Source organism: Argentina anserina, chromosome 3 (genome assembly GCF_933775445.1).
Source record: "Argentina anserina chromosome 3, drPotAnse1.1, whole genome shotgun sequence".
Taxonomy (NCBI): domain Eukaryota; kingdom Viridiplantae; phylum Streptophyta; class Magnoliopsida; order Rosales; family Rosaceae; genus Argentina; species Argentina anserina.
Window position 1 is genome coordinate 34,010,064 of NC_065874.1, and position 23,869 is coordinate 34,033,932.

General features: G+C 37.8%; 3 protein-coding genes across 3 annotated transcripts; 1 reads left to right on the plus strand and 2 right to left on the minus strand.

Moving 5' to 3' along the window:
- Positions 1-1,467: 1,467 nt before the first annotated feature.
- LOC126785924 (octanoyltransferase LIP2, mitochondrial) lies at positions 1,468-2,748 on the minus strand. The gene is made up of 2 exons (XM_050511605.1): positions 2,616-2,748; positions 1,468-2,284 (listed from the first exon to the last, which is right to left on the minus strand). The coding sequence occupies exon 2, from the start codon at positions 2,279-2,281 to the stop codon at positions 1,571-1,573; it is 711 nt and encodes a 236-aa protein (XP_050367562.1). The 5' UTR covers positions 2,282-2,284; positions 2,616-2,748; the 3' UTR covers positions 1,468-1,570.
- An 88-nt stretch (positions 2,749-2,836) lies between these two features.
- LOC126785917 (uncharacterized) lies at positions 2,837-10,085 on the minus strand. The gene is made up of 8 exons (XM_050511597.1): positions 9,723-10,085; positions 9,436-9,545; positions 8,725-8,781; positions 8,343-8,642; positions 7,695-7,942; positions 3,901-4,207; positions 3,538-3,811; positions 2,837-3,391 (listed from the first exon to the last, which is right to left on the minus strand). The coding sequence occupies exons 1-8, from the start codon at positions 10,083-10,085 to the stop codon at positions 3,137-3,139; spliced, it is 1,914 nt and encodes a 637-aa protein (XP_050367554.1). The 3' UTR covers positions 2,837-3,136.
- An 8,400-nt stretch (positions 10,086-18,485) lies between these two features.
- LOC126785915 (leucine--tRNA ligase, cytoplasmic) lies at positions 18,486-23,751 on the plus strand. The gene is made up of 3 exons (XM_050511595.1): positions 18,486-18,687; positions 18,898-22,167; positions 23,436-23,751. Exons 2-3 carry the CDS (start codon positions 18,917-18,919, stop codon positions 23,470-23,472), a joined length of 3,288 nt encoding a protein of 1,095 aa, XP_050367552.1. The 5' UTR covers positions 18,486-18,687; positions 18,898-18,916; the 3' UTR covers positions 23,473-23,751.
- The last annotated feature ends 118 nt before the right edge of the window (positions 23,752-23,869 follow it).

The following is a 23,869-nucleotide window of genomic DNA, read 5'->3' on the forward strand; positions in this document are numbered from 1 at the left end:
TGACTTCTCTGCAAACTTGAATAGTTTACAAAATATCTCATGTGACTAATCACATGAAACCAAATCAGATGCCTCATTCATTCCCTGTCCTTCATTGGTTTTTGTTTAATGGGAAATTTGTTAGTATTCTATGTTAAGTGTTAACAAACACAGCTAAAGTTGGCTGGTTAAGCTTGCTTTCCAAACGTGAAACACCCAAAATCTTCTAAGAAACTGTCCTCTTCTTTCGACTTTTATATTTCACAATCTTCCATTCTTCTATCCTTCCACTTTTACACCTACTTGTTGTCCCATATGTTCAGATCCTTCATGAAAATAAGGCTAAAAAACAACGTGTGAACTCAGGTTTTTACTATAATTTTTTCTGTATACCCGATCCATATCTTTTCTCTTCGAGGCGAGACGAAGAGCCACAGCTGTGTTAGTCTCAAGTCTCTTCTTGACAAATCGTCAATCAACTTCTTAGTCTCTTTGAAACAAGTTATCTTAACATCTTTGAAGTTTGAAGTCACTCTCTCGGCACACATCTTGACCCTTTAGCCTAACTGTCTCAAGCATTTTAGCATCCCTTCTTCAAATGTAAAATTTTCAGACTTGCACCATTAAAACCTTGAAGCTACTTGGTGTGCTCAGTCAGAAATAGGTTGAGATGAGAACATGATTTTAACTTAATTATTCAAAGCATGTCATCTGCCCGAGCCCCATCACGCATATGGAAATTGATCATTTTCTAATATAGCATGATCTTCTCTCTTAGTTTATGTGATTCGCATCTACTTGATATAACAAGGTCTAATTGATCAACTTGGGATCAGAAAGTTTCCAGTCTTTACTCTATTTTTAATAGCAAGCCCCATGTGTTTAATACATTTTCCCTTTGTTGATAGTTGTTGCTATTACTTCTTGCTGAGTGATCCTGTACTGATCTTAAGGTTCTGATAATCTTGTACGCGTTCTAAACAATGGCATTTTGAGGTTAAAGGTTCACATTTGTGCCAGTTTATCAACATAGTTTTATACACTAGTACAATATCATAACAAAGACGATGAAATCGATATCACATTCTTTCAGTTTCTTGTTTAGTAATTAGGTCTCCTGTCCATGTAAGTCATGGCTGACGTCTGAAGTTTCAGTATCTATTCAACTTGATAGACAGAAGTCAATTTGTAAGGGAGGTTGAAGAAGATTGAACCTATGGTATCACTAGATCTGGTCAAGGAACTCCTGAGAGTTGTATAAGAATATATTTGGTGAAATTTTCTTAAGACGATTACCATCTGCTTGATTCATGAGTACATGTGAAATGAAGAATCTTTCTGTAGATAAAAGCATGTGATCTATGTCAGCACTCTGGAGGACAATGATAGAACACAGTTATCACATCTAACCATTTGATAGAACACTGAACTAAATGCAGAAGCTCATGGTTTTCCAAAAGTTTGTTTTATTGTATTGTGAAGATACAGATTGAGGTAAAACATACAAATCAGTTGTAGGATTTTGACAAATGAAATGGATGAATGAGTAAGAAGCTTACATAGCTGATTCATTTGAAAAACAATACATATATCATTCATTTTCCCCACTGTCTAACAATAATGAAGCAGCATCTGCATCCTTCCATACAAGATTACTGTAACCAAACAATCTTGCGAAGCAAGAAATCAATTGGTTGTGAACTAATTCTGTAGGAAGTGCCAAGTCTGTCTCCTTTCTCAGAGATGTGACTTCCTTATCAGCAATACCACATGGCACAATATGCTTAAAATAGTTCAAATCTGGATCAATGTTGAATGCCAACCCATGAGAGGTGACTCCATACGAAATGCGCACACCAATAGCTCCGATCTTTCTCTCCCCAACCCACACTCCTGTCTCTCCTGCTTGTCCCGGACGAGCTTTCACACCATACTGAGACGCCAATTCAATCATAGTCAACTCAAGTGTCTCCACATATTTCCGTGCCCCAAACCCAATATCCCTTAGCGAAATAATGGGATACAAAATGGCCTGTTTCGGACCATGAAACGTAATGTCACCCCCTCTTTGTGTGTAATGCAGTTCAGCTCCTATTCCTTTTAGCTCAGCCTCAGATACTAACAGATTGTGATCAGTCCGACGCTTGCCAAGGGTATATGTTGGTGGATGTTGCAGGGCCAAGAGAGTGTCCGGAATCTTGTGAACCTTTCTATCAGAGACCAGCTTCTCCTGCAGCTTAAGTGCCTTCAGATAGTTGACAGTTCCCAGTTTCCAAACCTCAAGAGTCCGCGGAATTCTCATTTCCTGCAAAGCACATTTCATCAGCTTATATCATCTCACATTGTTGTTTTATGGTTGCATCATGTGCATTGCCTAGCTCTTGACAACTTCATACATTGATAAAACGAAGACAACATGTTATCATAGGAGCTGCAATTAATCAAAACGGCGAATGACAAAGTGTGGTTCAGAAATTCATTGAGGCATTTGATCAAACAGGTGGTGAGCATATTAAGCATGGATTAGCATATTCAGGGGAACCTCGAAAATTGAACAAGAAATTAATAATAAATTAACATTCTCAGTGAGGAACTAATATGGGAACTCGGGAAACAGAATCAATTGAGTTTCATACCTACAGAGATCGAACCAGCAAAAGAGATAGAATCTTGAGGTTTCCGGGCGGCCCAGTTTCTTGTTTGTCACTGCTTTTACTCTACTATCTACTAAGCTAAACGCACCGTTTTAGCTTCTTGTTTTTCTCTCTTTTCCTTTCCTTTTTTTTAGCATTTTAAAATTAAATATCGGCTGAATATTTTGAAAGACGGTAAATAGATAAGTGATGTATAACATATTTTTTTCATCACTAAGGATTTCATGGATTACAAGTAGAGTGAATAATCGTTTCCCTAGGCTTTGTATTATCTATGCATTTCTTTGAGCTATTTCACTTGCATACATAAACCAGAATCATACAACATTACCACATTATTCCTCTGCCGGAGTCTCGGAGGGGGAATAATGAAAACGACTATTATATACGACAGACTGCTAGTCTGCTACTACGACCGGGAGAAAAAAAAAACTGTTAAAACAAAGATACAAAGAGGGTAGTCTCCTTTTGTCATTTGTATGGCATTATAGTCACATAACAACTCATGACGAGCAAGAAAGCATGCAAACTCCTGGCCGATAAGCCCACGCCGGGGGTAGACGAGCATACTTTTCCATTCCCGGTTGCTCATCGAATGGTCGTTCCATCACTTTAAGCACCCTTTGAACCTCTCCAAAGTCACCTTGTTCAGCTGCATCAATGGCACTCTGGCACAAGTAGTTTCTGAGTACATATTTAGGGTTCACTGCGTTCATTGAGGTCTTCCTCTCCTCATCCGGGATGCCACTAGCACATAGCTGCAAAATCCAAAGCCCCGTTGTGTAAAAATAAGATAATTCAGATGAGAATGATTGTATATAGTCAGTGAACTTCAGAAGACATGGTATCAAACTGGTAAATAAAGATGGGAGCGTATGAAAACCATAGTTCATAGAATTTGTACCTCCTCTACGTAGATTCTCACCCAGCTGATCCATGCCTCCTTCCTCTCCTGCCCAATATCTAATAGAACCGCCTTTAGTGGATTTAACAACTCCTCATCTGGGATGCTGGGATCAGCTTTAATGTTGGATAGTAAACGGAAAAAGTTTGTGTAATCCACTTTGTCAACAGCCATATTATTTAGTAGTTTACTGATCAACTGCTTGACATACTTAGGGAGACCAAGTTTTTGGGTCATTATAGCTTGGTAATCATCCATGAATCTAGTTCCATATCTGTCAAATACAAAAAAAAAAAGAATTAAGTTACTAATTTCACTGCATCTGCACTAGGAAACAAAAGAAGGTATTGGAATAAAAATTACCTTTCCATTGCATAGTTTGCCTCCTTCTCATTTATCAACTCGGCAGATGACAAGGTTCTGGTTAATTGCATAATATTCCATAAGCCAATATCAGGTTGATTTGCAAAACAATATCTCCTCCCAGGAAGATCAGTCGTATTGGGTGTATAACTTGGATCAAATGCATCAAGAAATCCAAAAGGACCGTAATCAATCGTGAGGCCTAAAATGCTCATATTGTCAGTGTTCAACACACCATGAGTAAAACCAACCCCCTGCCACTTAGCAACCAAGGATGCTGTACGTTCAGCAATTTCCACCACCCAGGCTGTTAAGAATCCATCATGCAAATAAAATGAACACAAAACAACTGATCAGCAAGGCTAGATATGAGTAAAATTATCAACATTTTGTCGAGGGAGATTCGTATCACACAATTATGTGTCCATGTGGCAAACATCTAGCTATGGAAATGTACAAGATACATGATGAATCAATTTTTTCTTTTTTTTTCCAAAACACACAAAGTCTATAAGTTCATGTTGAAACGGACCACAAGATCAACAACAGACATCTACTTAAACTCACATACACAATGCAAACGCACAGTCGCATCTTCAGAACTAGATAAATCCCCGAATAGTTAGACATAAAAGGGCATCCAATTGCTTTCTACATGAAAATATCAGATAAAAGCTTTCAATTGTTCTTGCTCAATTCTCATGTCCCATATGGGATCAGGTACACCACTAAGGTTGCGTTTGGGGGGGCTTTTTAGCTCTCCTGCTTATAAGCACAGCGTCTCATTGTGTTTGGTAACCCAGCTTTTTCTCCTCAACTTTCAAAAGCACCGGCTTTTTTGGTCCAAAAGCCGAAGTAGCCTCACCCCTCCTTCTGCTTCCAAGAGCAGGGCTTATCATTGTGGCGCTGGTTACTGTAGTTTAATGAAATTTTCATAATACCAGTTTCTATCCTCGTTTGGTTGAAGCAATTACACTCTTTTACCATGAAACCCATCTCTTCAATTACACTCACTCAACTGGTCTTCTCATCACAGACGCACAAGCTCTCTCTCTCTCTCTCTCTCTCTCTCTCTCTCTCTCTCTCTCTCTCTCTCTCTCTCTCTCTCTCTCTCTCTCATGCCGATACGGCTTGTCTCATCACGATTCTTGGCATGAATCGAAGCCTCAAGTAGCTTATCAAGTTCTGATTCAGGGTAAATGTTTTGTCTATTTCAGTTTCATACTTCTTTGATTTGGTTAATTTTTGAGATCAGTGTTGTTGTGGGTATTAGAGATTTGAGTACTAGAGATTGTGATTTTGAAGAATATTGGGTGTTTTGATTGTTTGTTTATGTTAGTATAATATGGGTATGCCAATTCAATCATGATGTTGTTGTGTGTCGAGAGTAAATGGATTGACAAATTGTTGATCAAACTAAGTTGTGAAGATAGTGAGTGATCATGGACTGGGTTTTGGTAATAGGTTTTTCCCTAGATGCCGATGTTTGAAAGCTTGATAAATTTCCAATGATCTTGCAGTGCTTTTGTTTACTTGAATCAAAATTATTCTTGTTCTTTGTGTTTATTTTTATTTAGTTGTTTCAAATATTTACAATATTGTTTATTTCTCTGAAGTTTTGCATCATTTATGTGGCTTTCCAGTTCTCATTCATGGGGGTTTCCATGAACTAATGTGACCAAGATTATGGTACTAAACAGCACCGTAGAAATAGTATATGGTTTTTGGTTGAGTGTTAGAGTAAGACTCTGGTGTTTGTTTCATTTGTTTCGTTGAACATTGAACTAACATTAATCATTTGTTTCATGAATCATTTAACCATCATTGAACTAACATTAACCATGTGTTTCATTTAAGTTAAGGAGACTTTAATATGCACTGGTTTGGCTAGGGGTCAATCGAGTTGGTTTAGTGGATAGGTTGAAAGATATGTTGGTCTGAGTAGGACTTATTGTTTTGCAGGTGAGTAGCACTCATGGTTTTGCAGGTCAGATATGTTGGTCTGAGTAATGAAAACAACATATGGTCTCATTTCCTTGCTGTCACAGGAATACATTCATATTGCAAAAAAGCACATCCAGTATCTTTTGCAATTGGTATGATATTTCATTATACTTCTTTCATTCATATCATCTTATTGTTTAATGATGCCACAAAACCTTAAGCCCTTAATCCTAGATGGAAAAGTATATATGCCTCTCAGTGAAGATCCCAAATGCTTTCTTTCACATATATTGCAACATGATTGCACGCTAAAATTTCTTGAGCTAGGCAATACCTTTTTCAAAGACTTCTTATCTCATGCCCCTGTTTTTCTTATCCCGGAATTATAATTTTTACTTTTCTTTTGCTTCGCCTTTTCACCTAACAGAGATTCTCAATAGACTTTTACTTGACTGACAGGAAGTCCGGTTTTAGAGTTTTTGTCAAAGCTGGTTATGGTTGTAATCTTATCCCACTGGTCCTTGAGAGCAAGCTTGTCAATACAAGAAAATGCAAAAATTTTATCCTGACTTGAGAAAATGGTTACGTGAGAGTATTTTTGCTGAATCCCGTCTGCTACGTCTAGAGGAAGGGTAGCAAATTTTTACATTAAAATCTTTGATCAAATACCCTCTTTTTCTTATATAAACGCATCCTTATGTTGTAAATATTTGGTAGGTATGTACAAGAAGATAGCATTGTGACTGTATTTGACATGCTACACAGAGATAATGAGATCATCTCGATTATTCAACCACCAGATGTAATCTCTAGTGGTTGTCAATGGCGAAAACTGCTTCTCCCAGTGGTCGTGATTTGTAAAATATCTTTCATTTTATTAGAGCAAGAAAAAGATCCATTCATTTTTATTAGTTGTATTCGATCCATTCTATTTGTAAAACCAGAAAACAGATGAAAGTTTCATGTTAGACTAATAATTACAGTTTAGTAGCAATCCATGATTAATTGTTGTATACACATGGAGTTTGTAAACGCAAGTTTATATTGCAACTACTTTGTCTATAATCTAATTTTAATCATATGGTCATGATTTTTTTCATGATTTATAAGAATGGAAAGTTAAATAAAACTTGTGAGTATATTGCAAGTTTGCAACTACTTTGTATATGATATAATTTTAATCATATGGTCATGATTTATAAGAATGGAACGTTAAATAAAACTTGTAAGTATATTTTTCAACTACTTTGTATATGATCTAATTTTAATCATATTGTCATGATTTATAAGGAGGGAAAGTTAAATAAAACTTGTAAGGACCTATATTGTATTACCAAATAATTAAGACAAATTATCTTGCATGTCTAAAGTGGTCATTCTGCACCAAAAAGCACAAGTCACTTTTAAGTTTACCAAACACTTTGCTACTACTTTTGCCACTAACAGCACATGTAAAAAGCCAATTTACCAAACACTCAGTTAGTTTGCTTTTCAGCTACTTATTTTCAAAAATAAGCAAAAGTCAACTTTTCTGAGAAGCCCAGCTGCACCAAACACACCCTAAAACAAACTTAGTGTACCGAATGTATATGCAGTTAAGCTACTATATTTGTTGCTAACATAGGCTGCTGATATCGAATGAGGACACTAACTATTCCTAAGAAAATAAAAGAAAAGGCAAATAGTGTAAGAGTTAATTCCTCCTAAAATGGCCTGAGATAGACACAGGAAAGCGCAAGATAACAAAATTATGACCCACATTTAGTACAGAACTTGAAATATAACTTTCAAATCATTACACAAGAAGAAAAAATTATCATGCATCTTCATGAACCAATAAAGATGATTACCTGCATACTTGTTAGACGTTAGATCAACAACTTCATGTTCTTCGTTGCCTGTATTGAAAGATAAACTGTCACTTCTACTCATGTTCTCTATATGAGGGAAGTGATGCCTAATGGCATAGTCTGCTAGAGTACGAACAATGGCAAGATCTTCTTTTTCCCTAGAGGCATGTATTTGGTAGGATCCAAAGCGAAGGAAGGATGGAGAAACCCTGCAAACAATTGCACCTGGCTCTTCCTTTGGATTGCCACTGCAAATTAAATAAAATATTATAAGAAAAAAATAAGGAACATATATTTTTATAACTTAGGAGGACCTGCAGCCAAGTTTGCAGTCTCAGTTGAAACATGCACTAAAGTCTACAGTTCCTTTAGTTTTCCTAATTTTCAGGATGAGGAAAATATTCGTATGTTAACATTATATGTAAACAAGAATATTTACAAATATGAAAGTAAATGAAAACATTACTAAAACGAGTTAGCAAGCTATGAAACCTTGAAGTACTTGTAAAGTTTTAGAATACATACTTAGTTAAGACATTTATCCTCAAGAATCAAGATTCTTCGGACAAAGTCAGAAAAAATGTGTTGTATCTATTAGTTAAGACTTAAGAGAAATTAGCTCCTAAAATAACCGTGTGTTGAACATACTCATAAAACATGTCACGAGTGACAAGTTTTCCTGTTGTCACAAGACATAGAGCACGAGTAGTTGGAATTCCAAGACTATGCATTGCTTCACTGCAGAGAAATTCCCGAATGCTACTACGAAGCACAGCAAGGCCATCGGCAAACCGGCTGTAAGGGGTCTTTCCAGCACCTTTAAGCTGCAGTTCCCACCTTTTAGATTCAGAGTTAAGTACCTCCCCAAGTGTAATAGCCCGACCATCCCCCAACTGTCCTGCCCACATGCCAAACTGATGTCCTCCATAGCACTGAGCATAGGGTGACCTGTACAAATACATATTATCATTCAGGCAGTATAAATATTGAGAAACCCCCTAACTTGAGCCATATTCAGGAAAATACTTACGATCCGACCAAAGGAGATGCTCCAGAGAATAAAAGAGGGAAGTCTGGCCTTTCAAATCTGCAAATCCAAGATGAATTGAAAAATTAGTCCCACAAAACAGATACCTTATGTGTGCAGAAAAGAAATGTAATCATGGCATCTCACCTAAGTGATGTAACTAGCATACGCAATATCAGTCGGCCATAAATGGAAAAGCAAGTCAGATGCCAATACGAAACCATAGTTTAAACAAAAAAATCACATTTACAATCATTATGGTCATTAATATATCAGACTTCCAATGTAAAGGAAAGTTCAATAGAAAACAAGGATCTTGCTAACCCTGAAACATCCGAAATTCAGTGACTTCAACAAATTTATGCCCAGTGCAATTGGTTCTGATGTTTTGAAAAGAAAAGATATATCTAGATATCAATGGGACCTAATTTACTATTTTTTTCACAGGGGAATTCTATTAGTTGAGGCATGATACTTCCACTCGAAAGGTTTAACAGTAGAGATCAACAAGACAATATTTAGAAATGGTACCCTTTACTTATTTCACCTCCCATTACAACATAAAAAGGTATAAAGCCCAAGAGTCCAAAGAATTTCCCAATTAGATGCAAGTTCTTCTTGATGAATGTATCAAAGACACTTGTTTTCTCATCCATGTTTTACAACAGCATTACACTTGATGTTTCACAGACCAAAGGAAATGAGAATACTTACTCTTGAGGATCCAATTCAAGAAACTCAGCAACGGACTCTGACCAAGCAACGAGCTGGGGATCCTCCACTTGGGCTGATGGAGTTACTTTTGTAAAACAGGCATGCAACACCTGATAAAGTGATAATCAAATCACAAAGAAGATAAATTTTATTACTTAACACACCCCCAATGCTACTAAAACTACAACCCATAGCTAAATGAAGAAGATGGTATCAGCATAAGTTTCACTAAAACTTGTATCTTCTAACCCTAATCGATGAACACAGAATCAGAAATGAGCTCCGACCTCTCGTGGAAAAGTATCGGTCCTGGGATCGCCAGGCAGCTCTCGGACAAACGAGTTGTTCCAGTTCAGATCCTCAAGCTTCAACCTCGCTCTCGGCGCGTCGCCGCCGGCCAAGCTCTGGTTGCGCAAATCGTGAGTGACGGAGTCGACGGAGGGGTGCTCCGGCGGCGGCGGGGAGTCCATGGGTTGTTGTTGTTGTTGGGGGGTGGTGTGGCCGGAGCTGAGGTGGCATGCGAGGGAGGAAGAGGAGGGGTAGAAGTGGAAATTGGGAGGGCGACGGCGGAAGGTGAGGGCTGCGGTGGTGAGAGAGGGAAGAAGAGAAGGTGTGAAGGCTTTGGAGGAGAAATGCGTAACGATTTGCATTGTTATTATTTTCTGACATTCTTTCTTATTAAAATTTATAATTTCTATTTTCGTGCTTTGTCCGAAGACTACGTTTTTTTTTTGTCTTCAAAGATAAAATATATTTTATTTATATCGTCGAATTTTCAATTCTCATTTACAAACCCACAAAATGAAATAAGTAGCCACTAAGTTCTTTTGATACTTGCAAATCTTCTTGTTTGAGACTTCAGATGCAACTTTCTCTCTGAAGCAAAAATGATTACAACCAAAGAGACTAAGATTTATACTTGCCGTGGAAAAAGATCAAATAAAGCATTTAACCATAAATACATAAGCTTTAATATACATCTTGTATTTTTCATAAAGCAAAAAAGTCGTACAAAATAACAACGTCGTGGAGTCTAATATTTCTGATCTACATATTAGTACTCTTGTTACACATTCCTCCAAGATACGATAGTAATTTTGGAATAATATGACTAAATAATTCAGATAAACGACTCATTATTCAGTTAGCAACAACACCAAATAAAGATTGTAATAGACAACATGTTGTGTTCCGAATGCAAGGTGAGGGCAGATGGACTTGGTTTCATTAAAAACATATCAGATGTCGAAAGGTGAGGGCAGCCATCCAAATGCAAGTGTTCCAATGTCTAGCAAGTGCAAAGGCCCTGAGATGTTCTCAATCTAGCAATATGAAACTACTCGAAAGCAATCTAGCAATGAATCCAGAGCATAAATTGGCTACTATCCAATGCACGTTTTTATTTCTTGATCAATGTTTCAACTTGTGCCGACAGTGATATTTTTGCATCGCCTGATAGAGATAGAAAAAGATACAAATTATTGCAATACAGCATAATACCACCTATGATAGGTAGTAAAAATTCAACCTATAACTAAACACACAGGGTGGTATTAGAAACTTTTTAACACTTGATCATCTAACTACAGTTGTCATGATACTCATTTTTTAAATTTAACAGTGCAAAGGAAAGCCTTCAAATAGTACACAAACACATGCAACACCAACAGTTTGTTACAAATAGTACATGTATCATTATCCTCCTCAATTTCTCAGCATCAACAAAAATTTGTTATATTCACAGTACTGTAAAATTTGTTATATCACAGTACTGCACACATGCGTGCAATACAGAATCAAATGTCATCCTGATCTCTTCACTCTCCAAGGTTCATATATTGGATGTAACAATCTCTAACGGTCACAATCCAACAAAGTCTATTGGATCAATTGGATTTGCAGCCTCAGCTACCCTGCACTCTCACCCTCTGGAGATTAATTACATCATTCATGCCCAAGAAAAGAATGCAGTCCTCTTAATTAGTAACGTAGACAAATCACAAAAATAAATACACACAGTTTTCAGGGAGAAATATATTTGAACCCAATGAACCGTAAGACTAAATAGCTTAAATACAGGCTTCCCAAAGCAGATCCATAAAATCTAAAGCATTTTTGTAGCACCATAGGGTTCCCATGGAACTGTGAAAATATACATAATCTTCAACCCAAAAAAAAAAAATCCCACAAAGCAAGGTTGAAGATCCTCAACCAACATGGATGTAAACTAATCTGCTTTAACAGTATATATTACATCTAAAACAAATAATATTTTACATCGTCAACCAACAGATATCAAATTATTCCAAGTTTCCAACAAAATTTGGCACTATTGCACTGAACTAATAATATGTTCTCCAGATCCATCCTCAACCAACAGATATCAAATACGTATATGCATTGTTTAAACTAATTAGGCATCCTTCAGATGATTAACTTCTGCACAAAAAGCATATAATCAAAATCACTGGCAGGAGCACGACCTGGATATAAAAATAGGAATGATCTTTTTAGTTAAAACATAAGGAAACTTTAAGAAGAAATTATTGAAAAGGGTCATTTGAAGGTTGAAATGATAAAAAAAAAAAGGCTTCTTATAAATAAATCGCATTTGGTACATGAAATTAGAAAAAAATCAAGTAAGATTACAAAATTAGAAAAAATGCATCTAATTAAATCTCTTAAACAGTTGCCCACGAATTTAGTAAAATTTACAGTACTGCAACTGCCAAAAAAGAAAGAAACTGAGGCTTTTTTCTTACTCCTTCGCTGGCTTCCTATACCGAGGATCTCCAGTAACAAAGACGACGACATCACAGTCGCAGTGATATGAACCAGATCGGACTGAAGCGGGTGGCCAAGCAAGAAACCTAACTCGGCGCCGTTGTAGGAAACGGATGTGGAGGCAGGAATCCGGGAAGATCGAAGGCCATCGTCATATTCTTTGAATATTCCGATGAAGATCAAGAAGAGCCGCACCGGCGACACATCAAAAACTTCCTCTCGAATCGAAGTCATGGATGAAGGAGGAGATGTTGATGGCAGAGCTGCCTCGGTGGAGTCACACAACTTTCTTTCTCGCGCAGAGATGCGACACTCTTGCTTTGGACGACTATGACGACGGTGATGAAGATGCTCTGGTAAGATACAATAACTCCGATGAGGACACGTCGTCGACGTGAATCACAGAGATGAGGAGCTAGAATTGGGATTCACGGTGGAGGAAGAGATCACATACGTCGGATTCACGGTGGCTCATTGTAATATGTGTTTAAATTCATGAACAATGTTTGTGTGACAAGTAGTACGATTGGTAGTGTGACTATCAATTTACCCGTTACATTATCTGTCACACTACCTAATCACACTACTCGTCACACTACCAGCCACACTAACTTTGTGTTGTGACAAGTAGTGTGATAGGTAGTGTGACAGACAGTGTGATAGGTAAGGTGACTAGTGGTGTTCTATACAACAACATAAGTGTCGATATGTGGATCGTATTAGTTAATTTGAGAAGTTCAAGACCACATAACAATAAACAAATGTTCGTTATTTCTAGTCATTCTTCTTCTTCTTCTTCTCACAACATAGTCACATAGAACAGTGTGATGTAGTGTGACAACAGGTGTGATAGGTAGTGTCACAGTGGTTGTGACAACATGTGTGATAGGTAGTGTGACAGTGGTTGTGACAACAAGTGTGATAGATAGTGTGATAAGAGTTATGACAGGTAGTGTGATAGAGGTTGTAACAGGAGGTGTGATAGCGTGTATGACAGCGGGTGTGATAGGGGTTGTGATAGGTAGTGTGACAGGGGGTGTGACAGCATGTGTGACAGCGAGTGTGATATTGGGTGTGACAGCTTGTGTGACACGCCGAGAGGAAATGTATGAGTATGCTCAGAAAGAAGAAAATAACTAGTATTACGGAACCTTAAACTCTGGTTTCGCCGGAATTGTTTGGAGCTGATAGGAGCACAAAGTGTGACGTTCTTAATGCGTTTATGCCCTATTCTTACTCTTTGTTACCTCTTATATAGTATATTTTAGTTTCTTTTGTATGAATAAGTGTCTAGGTAGAGCTTATATCAATTATGAATAAATTGATGATGAAATCGTGCTAAGTGTTAATAATCCTTGTTGAGATATGATTCCTTGTTCGAGCAAGATTCATCATTTCGTATTTCTTTGTTTCTAACATACTTATTCTTATTAGAAAATACAAATACATGTTGGAGAAGGAAAACAATCCTAGTTCCACAAGGAAAGAGAAGAACTTAAAAGCCCAATCCATGCAAGAATGAAAATGCTGTCAAGATTCGTAGTCCAACTTCGACGGGGTCCCCTGGATAGCTCTGATCGAGTTAGAAGACGTACCTTATATGGATAGAAATCTATGTGAGTCTAGCTTCTGTAGGATTTGGAATCAAATAAATATCTTATTCCTACAGGGAGATATGACCGAATCATTGCTCGGAGGTCCAGTGAGCTCGGCGTAATTATCTCAGCCATTGATTTGCTTTTGATCCAAGGGCTATGAGGGAAACTTGGGACCTTGTTTCTCCTGCATATAGCGCACAAATATGTATCAGAATCACCATAAATCCATGCACCAAAGAATGTCAAAGAAGGCATGCAACAAATTAAATGAGAAGAAGCAAGAAAGTCAAAGAATGCATGCAACAAATTTAATGAGGAGAGATAAGAAAAATCAAACATGGCTGCAACAATTAAGACTTTTTCTGCCTCCCTCATTCAAAGGAAGAAATTTGTGCAAAAGAAATCAGCATTAAAGGAGGAAGAAGATATGCAATTAATGCAAAAGATATGCAATCCTTATAGAAATCAGAATTCTGGCAGTACAAATCATCCAACTTTGACGGGCTCCCCTGGACAGCTCAAAATGATTGAGAAAATTCATGATATATGGATGAAAAGCCCTGGGAGTCTATTTGAAAATGCCAGTTGGAATCATCTCAATATCTATTTTCTAGAGAAAGTTATGGCCAGAACAAGGGACAAATGTCAGATCTGCCGAATCTAGGAAACTTCAACCAATTTGGTTTCAACTTTGTGGACTTTGTGGCCAGCCTCCCTTGGGTTTCTTCCTATATATATAGCACCTCATTTCCACAGAAAAACATAATCAACCTTGCTCACAAGACTAGTCAAAGCTCTGCCTTAAACACTACTCATCATCCTCAAAGTCATTCAAGGCGAAAACACCATCTTCCTTTCATTCCATTTGATCCGAAGTGCTACGCCTAGGATTGCCATTCAAGTTGAAGCCGTGATGCCTTGTCTTTACCGCTAAGGAGATTTACAAAGTGTAACTCACTACTTCTGCACTTATGTTTTCGGTTTGGATTCTTTGTGTGATGTTGTGTTTATGTTTTTGGCTAGTTCCGAATTTGTGGAATACTCTCATGTAGTTTACAATTTTGCAAGATGTTATAAAGTAGTTCTGATTTTGTTTTCTATGATTTCTATGTAGATGTCGTGAGTTTATAATTCAATGATTTAATGATTCTATTTCTTGGGCGTTAACTATATGTGATTCAAGGCGCTAAGTTAGTTTGCATATAAGATTCTTAAGTTTTTTTGTTAACTTGTTAAAGTAAGTGACATGCTTGACTTGTTAGTAATCACTAGGAATTAACCATGATCCGTTGTTATCTAAGATGCGCTAAGTAATTAGATAAGAAATGAATCAATAAAGTGGTAAGATTGAGAATAACATGTTACCTTGTAATTTCTAAGCACTAAGATGGAATTACCATGCATGTTTCGAGTTAGGGATGCGCTAAGTAACCTAGTTCGGCATTAGATTGTTGTTTGTTCACTCAATACTTGTCCGCTAAGGCTCGGTGTTTGCATAGGATGAGATTATGATTTTGAAGCTACTTGTGACGATTTGTTTGGTGATGTTTATGTGTTGGTTGGTTGATCACATGTATATATTAGTTTAGGATTTATTTTTATGTTCTTGATACGATCCTATATCAAATCTTTTATATCTCTTATGAATTCGTTGTTAAATGTTTGTGATTCTTTACCCTGGTTGGATCCCCGGTTTGTGAACGATACCCTCTTGCTTTATACTACTAACGATGCTTACAGGGTTAATATTGATCTCGAGTAATCGAGCCGATCAGGAGCACCGTCATCAACACGACAACCCCTTGTAAGGGTTACTTCAGAGTGGGTATGGTATCAAATGAAAGTGAGAAAATATATATTTTCCAACGGTACTAACCACCCTCAAATCCATCGTCGGATGGCAAAATTATGGTCGAGATTAGAAGAAGAAGGAAAAAGAGGAAGAATATGAAGAACAAAGGGCAAAATTGTTCGAAAAATATTTTTAAAATGACTATTTTCTAATTTTGTTCAAAGTTTGTTAACTATTTTCTAATTTTTAGTCAATTGAGATGACATTTTTATAATTGAAAAATAAGTGGTGACATTTTTCTAATTTATAATGGAAAATTGTAATATTTTATAATTTTCCCTAAAAAATACCCTTGTTTACCACATGATAAAAAGAAGCCTTGTTATAGTATGTACATTATAAAAATGTCTATTTTCTGTTTAAGAAATGATAAAATAGGGTTTTTTTTTTTTGCTTAGACCATTATACTCTTTCCTTTTATTTTTATTTTATTTCACTCCCAAGTCCTAACAATTTTTAGTATTTTTACTATAGCTCGTATTCAACAGAGTTAGAGACCCAATTTGCTCATCATCACCATTTGAATTGTGATCGACCTCCATTAATTTCAATTTCTTTTCAAAAAAAAAACTAAAAAAACTAATTTGAATCCATATTCCTAAATCGGATTCAAAACTCTAGAACTTGATATGCCCAATTTTAAATCTCATAGATTTTACATAACAAAATGAATTACCTGTAGAGTGAGAGAGTTGATGGAGGTGATGTTACAACAAGTTGGGTTAGTTGAGAGAGAGAGAGAGAGAGAGAGAGAGAGAGAGAGAGAGAGAGAGGTGCTTTGGTACGAAAATGTGTATAGAGAGAGGGAAAGTGAAAGAAATGGAAACATATAGACGATTTAGGAGGGAGAAGTCAGTTAGGTTAGAGTGACACACATGAAAACAGTAATTTGAATGGTTGTATCTTGGATGACATCTTGCATCTTTACACATCCATTTTCCCACTATCCAAAAGCAAGCTAGAGTCTTTCAGATACTTGACTACTGAAACTAGTGTGCCTCTGGCTTCTTCTATTGTTTCAGCAATTTGAAAGAATCTTGTTCCGACCACATACCTGTGAATAGGCAACAGAGCAAGAAGCATGACTTGTGGTCTTCATGTTTCAAGTAATCATAGCTCAATCTTATACATTTGACTGCATTTTCATCATCTTCCTCATGGTTAAAGACTCAGTGTTGGCACTTTGCAACTTCTCTAGTTGTTAAGAGGCCTTTTTCCCATTCAGCCAGGTCATTATATCTGAGTGCCCTTGCAAGTGCTATCAATGCAATTTCAAAGGTGATCAATCGAACAAAAAATATATTGTGAGAAAAACCGGCAGTAAAAAAACATTCAAAATAAAAACAATATCATTTTTTGTAATATTATTAGCCTAGAGTTCTTGAGTCAGAAGGGGTTTTCGGGGGTCCGATCGTAGAAGGATGATGGACCGGGGTAGGCCACCAGACTAAGTGTCGTCAACACCAGCTTTGATGGAGCTATTTAGATTCCGACGATGGTTATCTCAGGTGAAGGGATGCATGATTTGGTCATGGGTTGGCTTATTGCTCAAGCCCAATTGTTTTCTTCTCTCTAAGCTATTTTGAGTTGGACTTCTTGTAGGTTTGTGAGCTGGTGCTAGAGGGACGATCCCTTCATCTTTTAGGGTGGGGTATCCCTTGGAGAGTTTAGGGTTGAAAGCTACACCGTTAGGTCTAAGACCTGATACCTACACACCAAGTCCTATCATAAGGTTGAAATTTAAATTGCTTTCTTGCTTTACTGCTTTTTTCGTTTTAGTTGAACTCAAGTATTTTTTTGTCATGTTGGTTTTTCCAGTAGTTGTAGGTAATAAGGAGCTTGTTTCTTTAAAATATACTGGAGCTTGCTCTTACCTGACCTAGCAATATTTAGTCGTGATTGACTTGGTGTCTAATGGAGTTATCCATCATTCTAAAAAAAGTGCTTCTATTCATACCTCCTAAATCGACATTTGGACCTCTTTACTCTTTATACCTCAAACTTCATTTTTCAAATAAACAATATGCTAAATGCGCATCCGTTATATTATCTAAAATGCCCTCAACTTTACTCAAGTTATAATTTTACGACAAAAGCATCATTGTATATCTTTCATCATTAGCTATTCTATCCCATCATCGGTTCATCTGGGATCTACCTTGGGCTATGAGTGAGTTGAAGATCATGGCAATTGGCAAGTTGCAATTCCCATTTCTCAACATGATGAGTCTTCCTTCGAGTTGTTCTCTCCAATTTACTTGTGTATATATCCAACAAAAAATTAATTAATTAGCAACCATAGTCTCTCTTTTTTACCAGTTTGTGGCAGCTTGGCGTCGATTAAGTATTAGCCCCCCATGTCTAATTTCAAGATTAACAATCAAGGGCAATAACTTTGTTTCATAGGCTGAGCAATCGAGTGTTTATGTAATGAAACCCTAATTATATCTTTCTTGGACCTCTTATATATAACGAGTAGCACAAGAGGAAGAAAGTATCGGTATTATAGATTTTCAAGAACTGTATCTTTCTCGGCCATAATAATATTAATTTATTGTTCTTTTTATTATGGATTCATCGGTTGCTAAAAGCGAATAATATAGATTATTTCTCTCTTGGCCTTATTGGTAATTTTGTACTAGTTGACAAAATCAATAATGAGGTAAAAAATTAGAGGTCTAAATACCAATTTTAGAAGTATGAATATAAGCTAATTTCAAAAAAAAAAAAGAAAAAAAAAGAGAGAAACAAAACCGAAAAATAGTTTTGACCATTGGATCAGATTTCACTGTGGTGGCTGAAAAGACCAAACAAATAAAGAGCAGAGGATCCAACTTCCAAAACCCTCGCACACCCTCTTCTTCCTTCACTCCGTGTTGCTCTTCAAATTGATACACACATACGGCGGCGCTGAACCCAGGGAGGACTGGCTCTTCTTCTCGTCCGACGCAACCTGCTCTCTCATGCCGCCATCCCCAATTCGATCTTGAACTACAACCTCGACCTTGCATCTCACAGGTCCTTCCCTCTTTCTTGAAATCACTAGACTAGCTATGGTTTTGTTCACCTTGACTTTCGTAGAAACTTGTTTACCATGATATACACAAGCTGACAAGCATCATGTCTATGTTTCTTTATAATCACTATATCTGATTCAGTAACAAATTTGAGGTTGATCTGATAAGCATAGCTGTGTGGTTTGTTTTACATTACGATTGGTGTTTGCAGTTACCGTAAAATTACCGGAATGGCGAAGGAAGGTGGGAAAAGCTTTGCCAGGAGAGACAAACTCATTGAGATCGAGGCCAAGGCTCGAGGCTGGTGGGCGGAGAAGGATGTGTTCAGGGCTGAGTCTTGCCAAAAGCTTCCGGAACCGGGGGAGAAGTTTTTCGGAAACTTCCCTTTCCCTTACATGAATGGTTTCTTGCATCTTGGACACGCATTTTCGCTGTCCAAGCTGGAGTTTGCGGCAGCTTATCATAGGTTAAGAGGTGCCAATGTCCTCTTGCCTTTTGCTTTTCACTGCACCGGGATGCCTATCAAAGCCTCGGCTGACAAGCTTGCTAGGGAGATTCAACTGTTTGGAGAGCCTCCGGTGTTTCCTGCTCCAGATGTGAAGCAAGAGGATGTGGAAGCAGAGAATGACAATGGATGTGCACCTCCAGCTAAGTTTAAGGGGAAGAAGTCGAAGGTTGCAGCGAAATCTGGCGGACAAGCGTACCAGTGGGAAATTATGCGCAGTTTTGGTCTGTCTGACAGTGAGATATCCAAATTTCAGGATCCTTATAAATGGTTGACGTTCTTTCCGCCATTGGCTGTGGAAGATCTCAAGGCTTTTGGCCTCGGTTGTGACTGGAGGCGCTCGTTCATTACTACTGATATGAATCCTTTTTTCGATGCCTTTGTCAAGTGGCAGGTTAGGAAACTGAAAGCCATGGGCAAGATTGTTAAAGATGTTCGTTATGCGATATACTCTCCACTGGATGGGCAGCCCTGTGCAGATCATGACAGGGCCAGTGGTGAAGGTGTCCTACCCCAAGAATACACCGTCATTAAAATGCAAGTGGTGGCACCGTTTCCGTCTAAATTGGCTGTGTTGGAAGGGAAGAAAGTGTTCCTTGCTGCGGCAACTTTAAGACCTGAGACTATGTACGGGCAAACAAATGCATGGGTATTGCCTGATGGGGATTATGGAGCCTTTGAAATCAATGAAACTGAGGTTTTCATTCTTACAGAAAGAGCGGCACTTAACCTTGCTTACCAAAACTACTCTAGGGTCCCTGAGAAACCCACTTGCTTGGTTGAATTGACTGGTCAGGATTTGATTGGCCTTCCATTGAAGTCGCCGCTGGCATTGAATCAGGTCATTTATGCCCTTCCTATGTTGACCGTCCTAACAGACAAAGGTACTGGGATTGTGACCAGTGTACCGACTGATTCTCCAGATGATTATATGGCCTTGCATGATTTGAAATCAAAACCTGCTTTGAGGGCGAAATATGGTGTAAAAGATGAGTGGGTACTGCCCTTTGACATTATCCCAATCATTGATATTCCAGGGTACGGAAATAAAGCTGCTGAAAAGGTCTGTGCAGATCTCAAAATCAAAAGTCAGAATGAGAAGGAGAAGCTCGCAGAAGCCAAGAGGTTGACTTACTTGAAAGGATTCAATGAAGGAACACTAATTGTGGGGGAATACAATGGAAGGAAAGTTCAGGAGGTGAAGCCTTTGATAAGAAGCAAGCTTATAGAGGCTGGTGAGGCAATATCGTACAGTGAACCTGAGAAGCGGGTGATATCACGATCAGGTGATGAATGTGTCGTGGCGCTAACAGATCAATGGTACATCACATATGGGGAAACCGAATGGAAGAAACTGGCTGAGGAGTGCTTGTCCAACATGAGTTTGTATTCTGATGAAACTCGGCATGGGTTTGAACATACATTAGGTTGGTTGAATCAGTGGGCATGTTCTCGGTCCTTTGGCCTTGGTACACGTATCCCTTGGGACGAAGAGTTCTTAGTTGAGTCATTGTCTGATTCAACTATTTACATGGCTTATTACACCATTGCTCACTTCCTCCACAATGGAGATATGTATGGTTCTAGCAAATCTACAATTAAACCTGAACAAATGACTGATGAGGTGTGGGATTATGTCTTCTGTGATGGCCCAGAACCTAAATCATCAAGCATCTCCTCATCTACTCTTTGTCAAATGAAGCACGAATTTGAGTATTGGTATCCTTTTGATCTTCGAGTGTCTGGCAAAGATCTAATACAAAATCATTTAACCTTCTGCATCTATAACCATACAGCTATTATGTCTAAGAAGCACTGGCCTCGTGGTTTCAGATGCAATGGGCACATCATGCTCAATGCTGAGAAGATGTCTAAGTCTACAGGGAATTTTAGGACACTACATCAGGCAATAGAGGAATTTTCTGCTGATGCCACTCGGTTTTCTTTGGCTGATGCTGGAGATGGCGTTGACGATGCAAACTTTGTATTTGAGACTGCCAATGCTGCAATACTGCGGCTTACTAAAGAGATCTCGTGGATGGAAGAAGTTTTGGCTGCAGAATCTTCTTTGAGACTAGGCCCCCCGACCACTTATGCTGACAAAGTCTTTGCAAATGAGATAAATATTGCCGTGAACAGGAGTCAGCACAATTACAGCAATTACATGTTCCGGGATGCCCTGAAGACTGGATTTTATGATCTTCAAGCTGCTAGGGATGAGTACCGGTTTTCGTGTGGGGAGGGGGGAATGAACCGTGACTTGTTGTGGCGTTTCATGGATGTGCAGACACGTCTCATTACTCCAATTTGTCCACACTATGGAGAATACGTCTGGAGGGAACTTTTAAAGAAGGAAGGGTTTGTGGTAAATGCAGGATGGCCTGTGGCTGATGCTCCAGATCTAACCCTCCAGAGTGCCAATAAGTATTTGCAGGACTCCATCATTTTAATGAGGAAGCTCCTCCAAAAGCAAGTTTTAGGCTCAAAGAAAGGTAACAAGAAGGGTACCCCAGTTGCATCGGTGACAGAAGAGAAGCAGTTAAGTGGCTTGATATATGTTAATGAGCACTTTGATGGGTGGAAAGCAGAGTGCTTGAAAATACTCCAAATTAACTTTGACAAAGATAAGAGTACTTTTTCTTCAAACGAGGTGATACAAGAGGCTCTGCAAAAAAGTTCTATTGGTCAGTCAAAAGATTTTAGACAAATCCAAAAGCTTTGTATGCCTTTCATGAAGTTTAAGAAGGATGAGGCAGTTGCAATTGGAGCTCAGGCCTTAGATTTGAAGCTACCTTTTGGTGAGATTGAAGTCCTACAAGAGAACTTGGACTTGATTAAGAGACAGCTTGGCCTTCAAGAGTTAGAAGTATTGGCTGCTACAGATCTGGATGCACTTTCTAAAGCCGGTTCTCTTGGCAAACTGATACAGCAGAATCCTCCAGCACCAGGAAGTCCCACTGCCATCTTCTTGACCAGGTAACCATAAACCTTCAGTTATACCTGTATGGCTGTATATTCTTTTCTTTTAAAATTTTGCATGCTCTGTAGCTGTGAACTAAATCTGTCAGAGTAGGTTGTGACATATGGTCACATTCATAATTGGGTAGTTGCTTTTGTGCCTTAAACTACTATGATTGTATTTACTGCTAATTAAATGTACTTTTTCCAACGTGGAGTAAGGCAAGAGCATCTAATCTCTACAAAAAATAAAAGTGTCATGAGCATCTGATCTCTACAAGAAATTTAGATTGATATCCTTTGTTCTATCATTAGTTTGGGTTATTAACCTTGATGATGTGAGTCAAATCCAGAGGTATTCTTTAAATTAAGTTGCCCTTTTTTATTTCATGTTTCAAATGGCAATGGCGAATAATCGGGTGTTGATTTCTTTTAATTTTTTACCTATCTATCTCACCTTTGAAGTCGTGGAAAAGCTAAGACAAGTATTTGTATAACTGAATTTCTTTTTATTCCCTGAAATGAGAAATTTGAAACATAGAGTTCTCTTGTTGCTTTTCAGATTTTAAACTTGATTACAAGCTTTAATAATGGTAACTGTTATGACCAGTTTCATATTTCCTCATTATGATGCTAGCTGTAATAAAAATATTTTTTATAATTTGTGTTCTGCAAATATATTGCACGTAAATCTTGGGTTTTTTTTTGGGAAAGGCACATAAAATCATGTCTTGATTAAGGTGATGAAAAAGGTGCATGAAAATTCCATGAAAGGGCATGAAAATTCCATGAGTATTACACAAAAAAGAAGATGGAGTTCATTATTGGAGCTGACCAGTAATTAGGTTGTTTCAGTGATTATTGCTTATGTGCATCTACATGTACATAAGGGAAGAGGATGACCAGAAAATGAGGTCAAGGTTGTTAGAGTTGATTTTGAAACCTACAGAATTTGATATATACTTTATCATAGGGTTGAGTAAAGAGACTGGTTGGTATGCATTTTTTGTATAGACACTTTTTTATTATAGGAAAACTTTTCTTGTTCATTGTTTCATGCTCTGTATGCCTATGTTTGATTTATAGTTTTATTGATGTAAATTTTTTGCTCTATTTTTTTTTGAATTGTCAAATCAAGGCAATTTTATTTTATTGTCACGACTTATTATGTTGCCCCCTGATTTCTGAATCTTCCCGGTTTCTTTGCTATGGTTGTCAGTACTCGAGTTTGGATTATTATACTTTCTGGTGTTTGAATCTTATTATCTTGTATTGATATTCAATAGGTCAGGGGAGCCTCATAATGGTCAACAAACTGTTTAGTGTAACTGGAAGATGAAGTTTTTGTGCTTTGGTCGGAATGAAGTACAGCAATGGGTCGGTGAGTCTGATGTGCTGCTATGTGTTGAAGGTTCAGCATCAGCTTTTTAAAGGACCTGACTAGAAAATCTAATACAGTCTCAGACACCTATTCTTAGCCAGGACTACAGTTTTCTTATAACTCTGCTAAGACCTTTTTGCCGCGGTCAGTTTGTTTTGTTGCTTATTGCAGAAAAACCATTTGCATGAATATTGAGAAAACGTAAATGCCTTTACATTGTATCCGAGTAGTCTAAATAGTCTGTCTTATATCTGTTATGTCTTATATCTGTATGTCTTATAGGCAGAAGGCAGTTTTTGGATGATTTCGGCCATGGTTAAACTTTTTAGGGTTTTCTCC

Excerpts from the sequence above, each read along its gene's own strand:
- LOC126785915 (XM_050511595.1), top strand. The coding sequence starts at position 18,917 with ATGGCGAAGGAAGGTGGGAAAAGCTTTGCCAGGAGAGACAAACTCATT. Across the intron at positions 22,168-23,435 it reads ACTGCCATCTTCTTGACCAG|GTCAGGGGAGCCTCATAATG; the intron begins GTAACCATAAAC and ends GATATTCAATAG.
- LOC126785917 (XM_050511597.1), bottom strand. The coding sequence starts at position 10,085 with ATGCAAATCGTTACGCATTTCTCCTCCAAAGCCTTCACACCTTCTCTT. Across the intron at positions 9,546-9,722 it reads CCGATACTTTTCCACGAGAG|GTGTTGCATGCCTGTTTTAC; the intron begins GTCGGAGCTCAT and ends TCACTTTATCAG. Across the intron at positions 3,812-3,900 it reads GCAAACTATGCAATGGAAAG|ATATGGAACTAGATTCATGG; the intron begins GTAATTTTTATT and ends TGTATTTGACAG.
- LOC126785924 (XM_050511605.1), bottom strand. The coding sequence starts at position 2,281 with ATGAGAATTCCGCGGACTCTTGAGGTTTGGAAACTGGGAACTGTCAAC.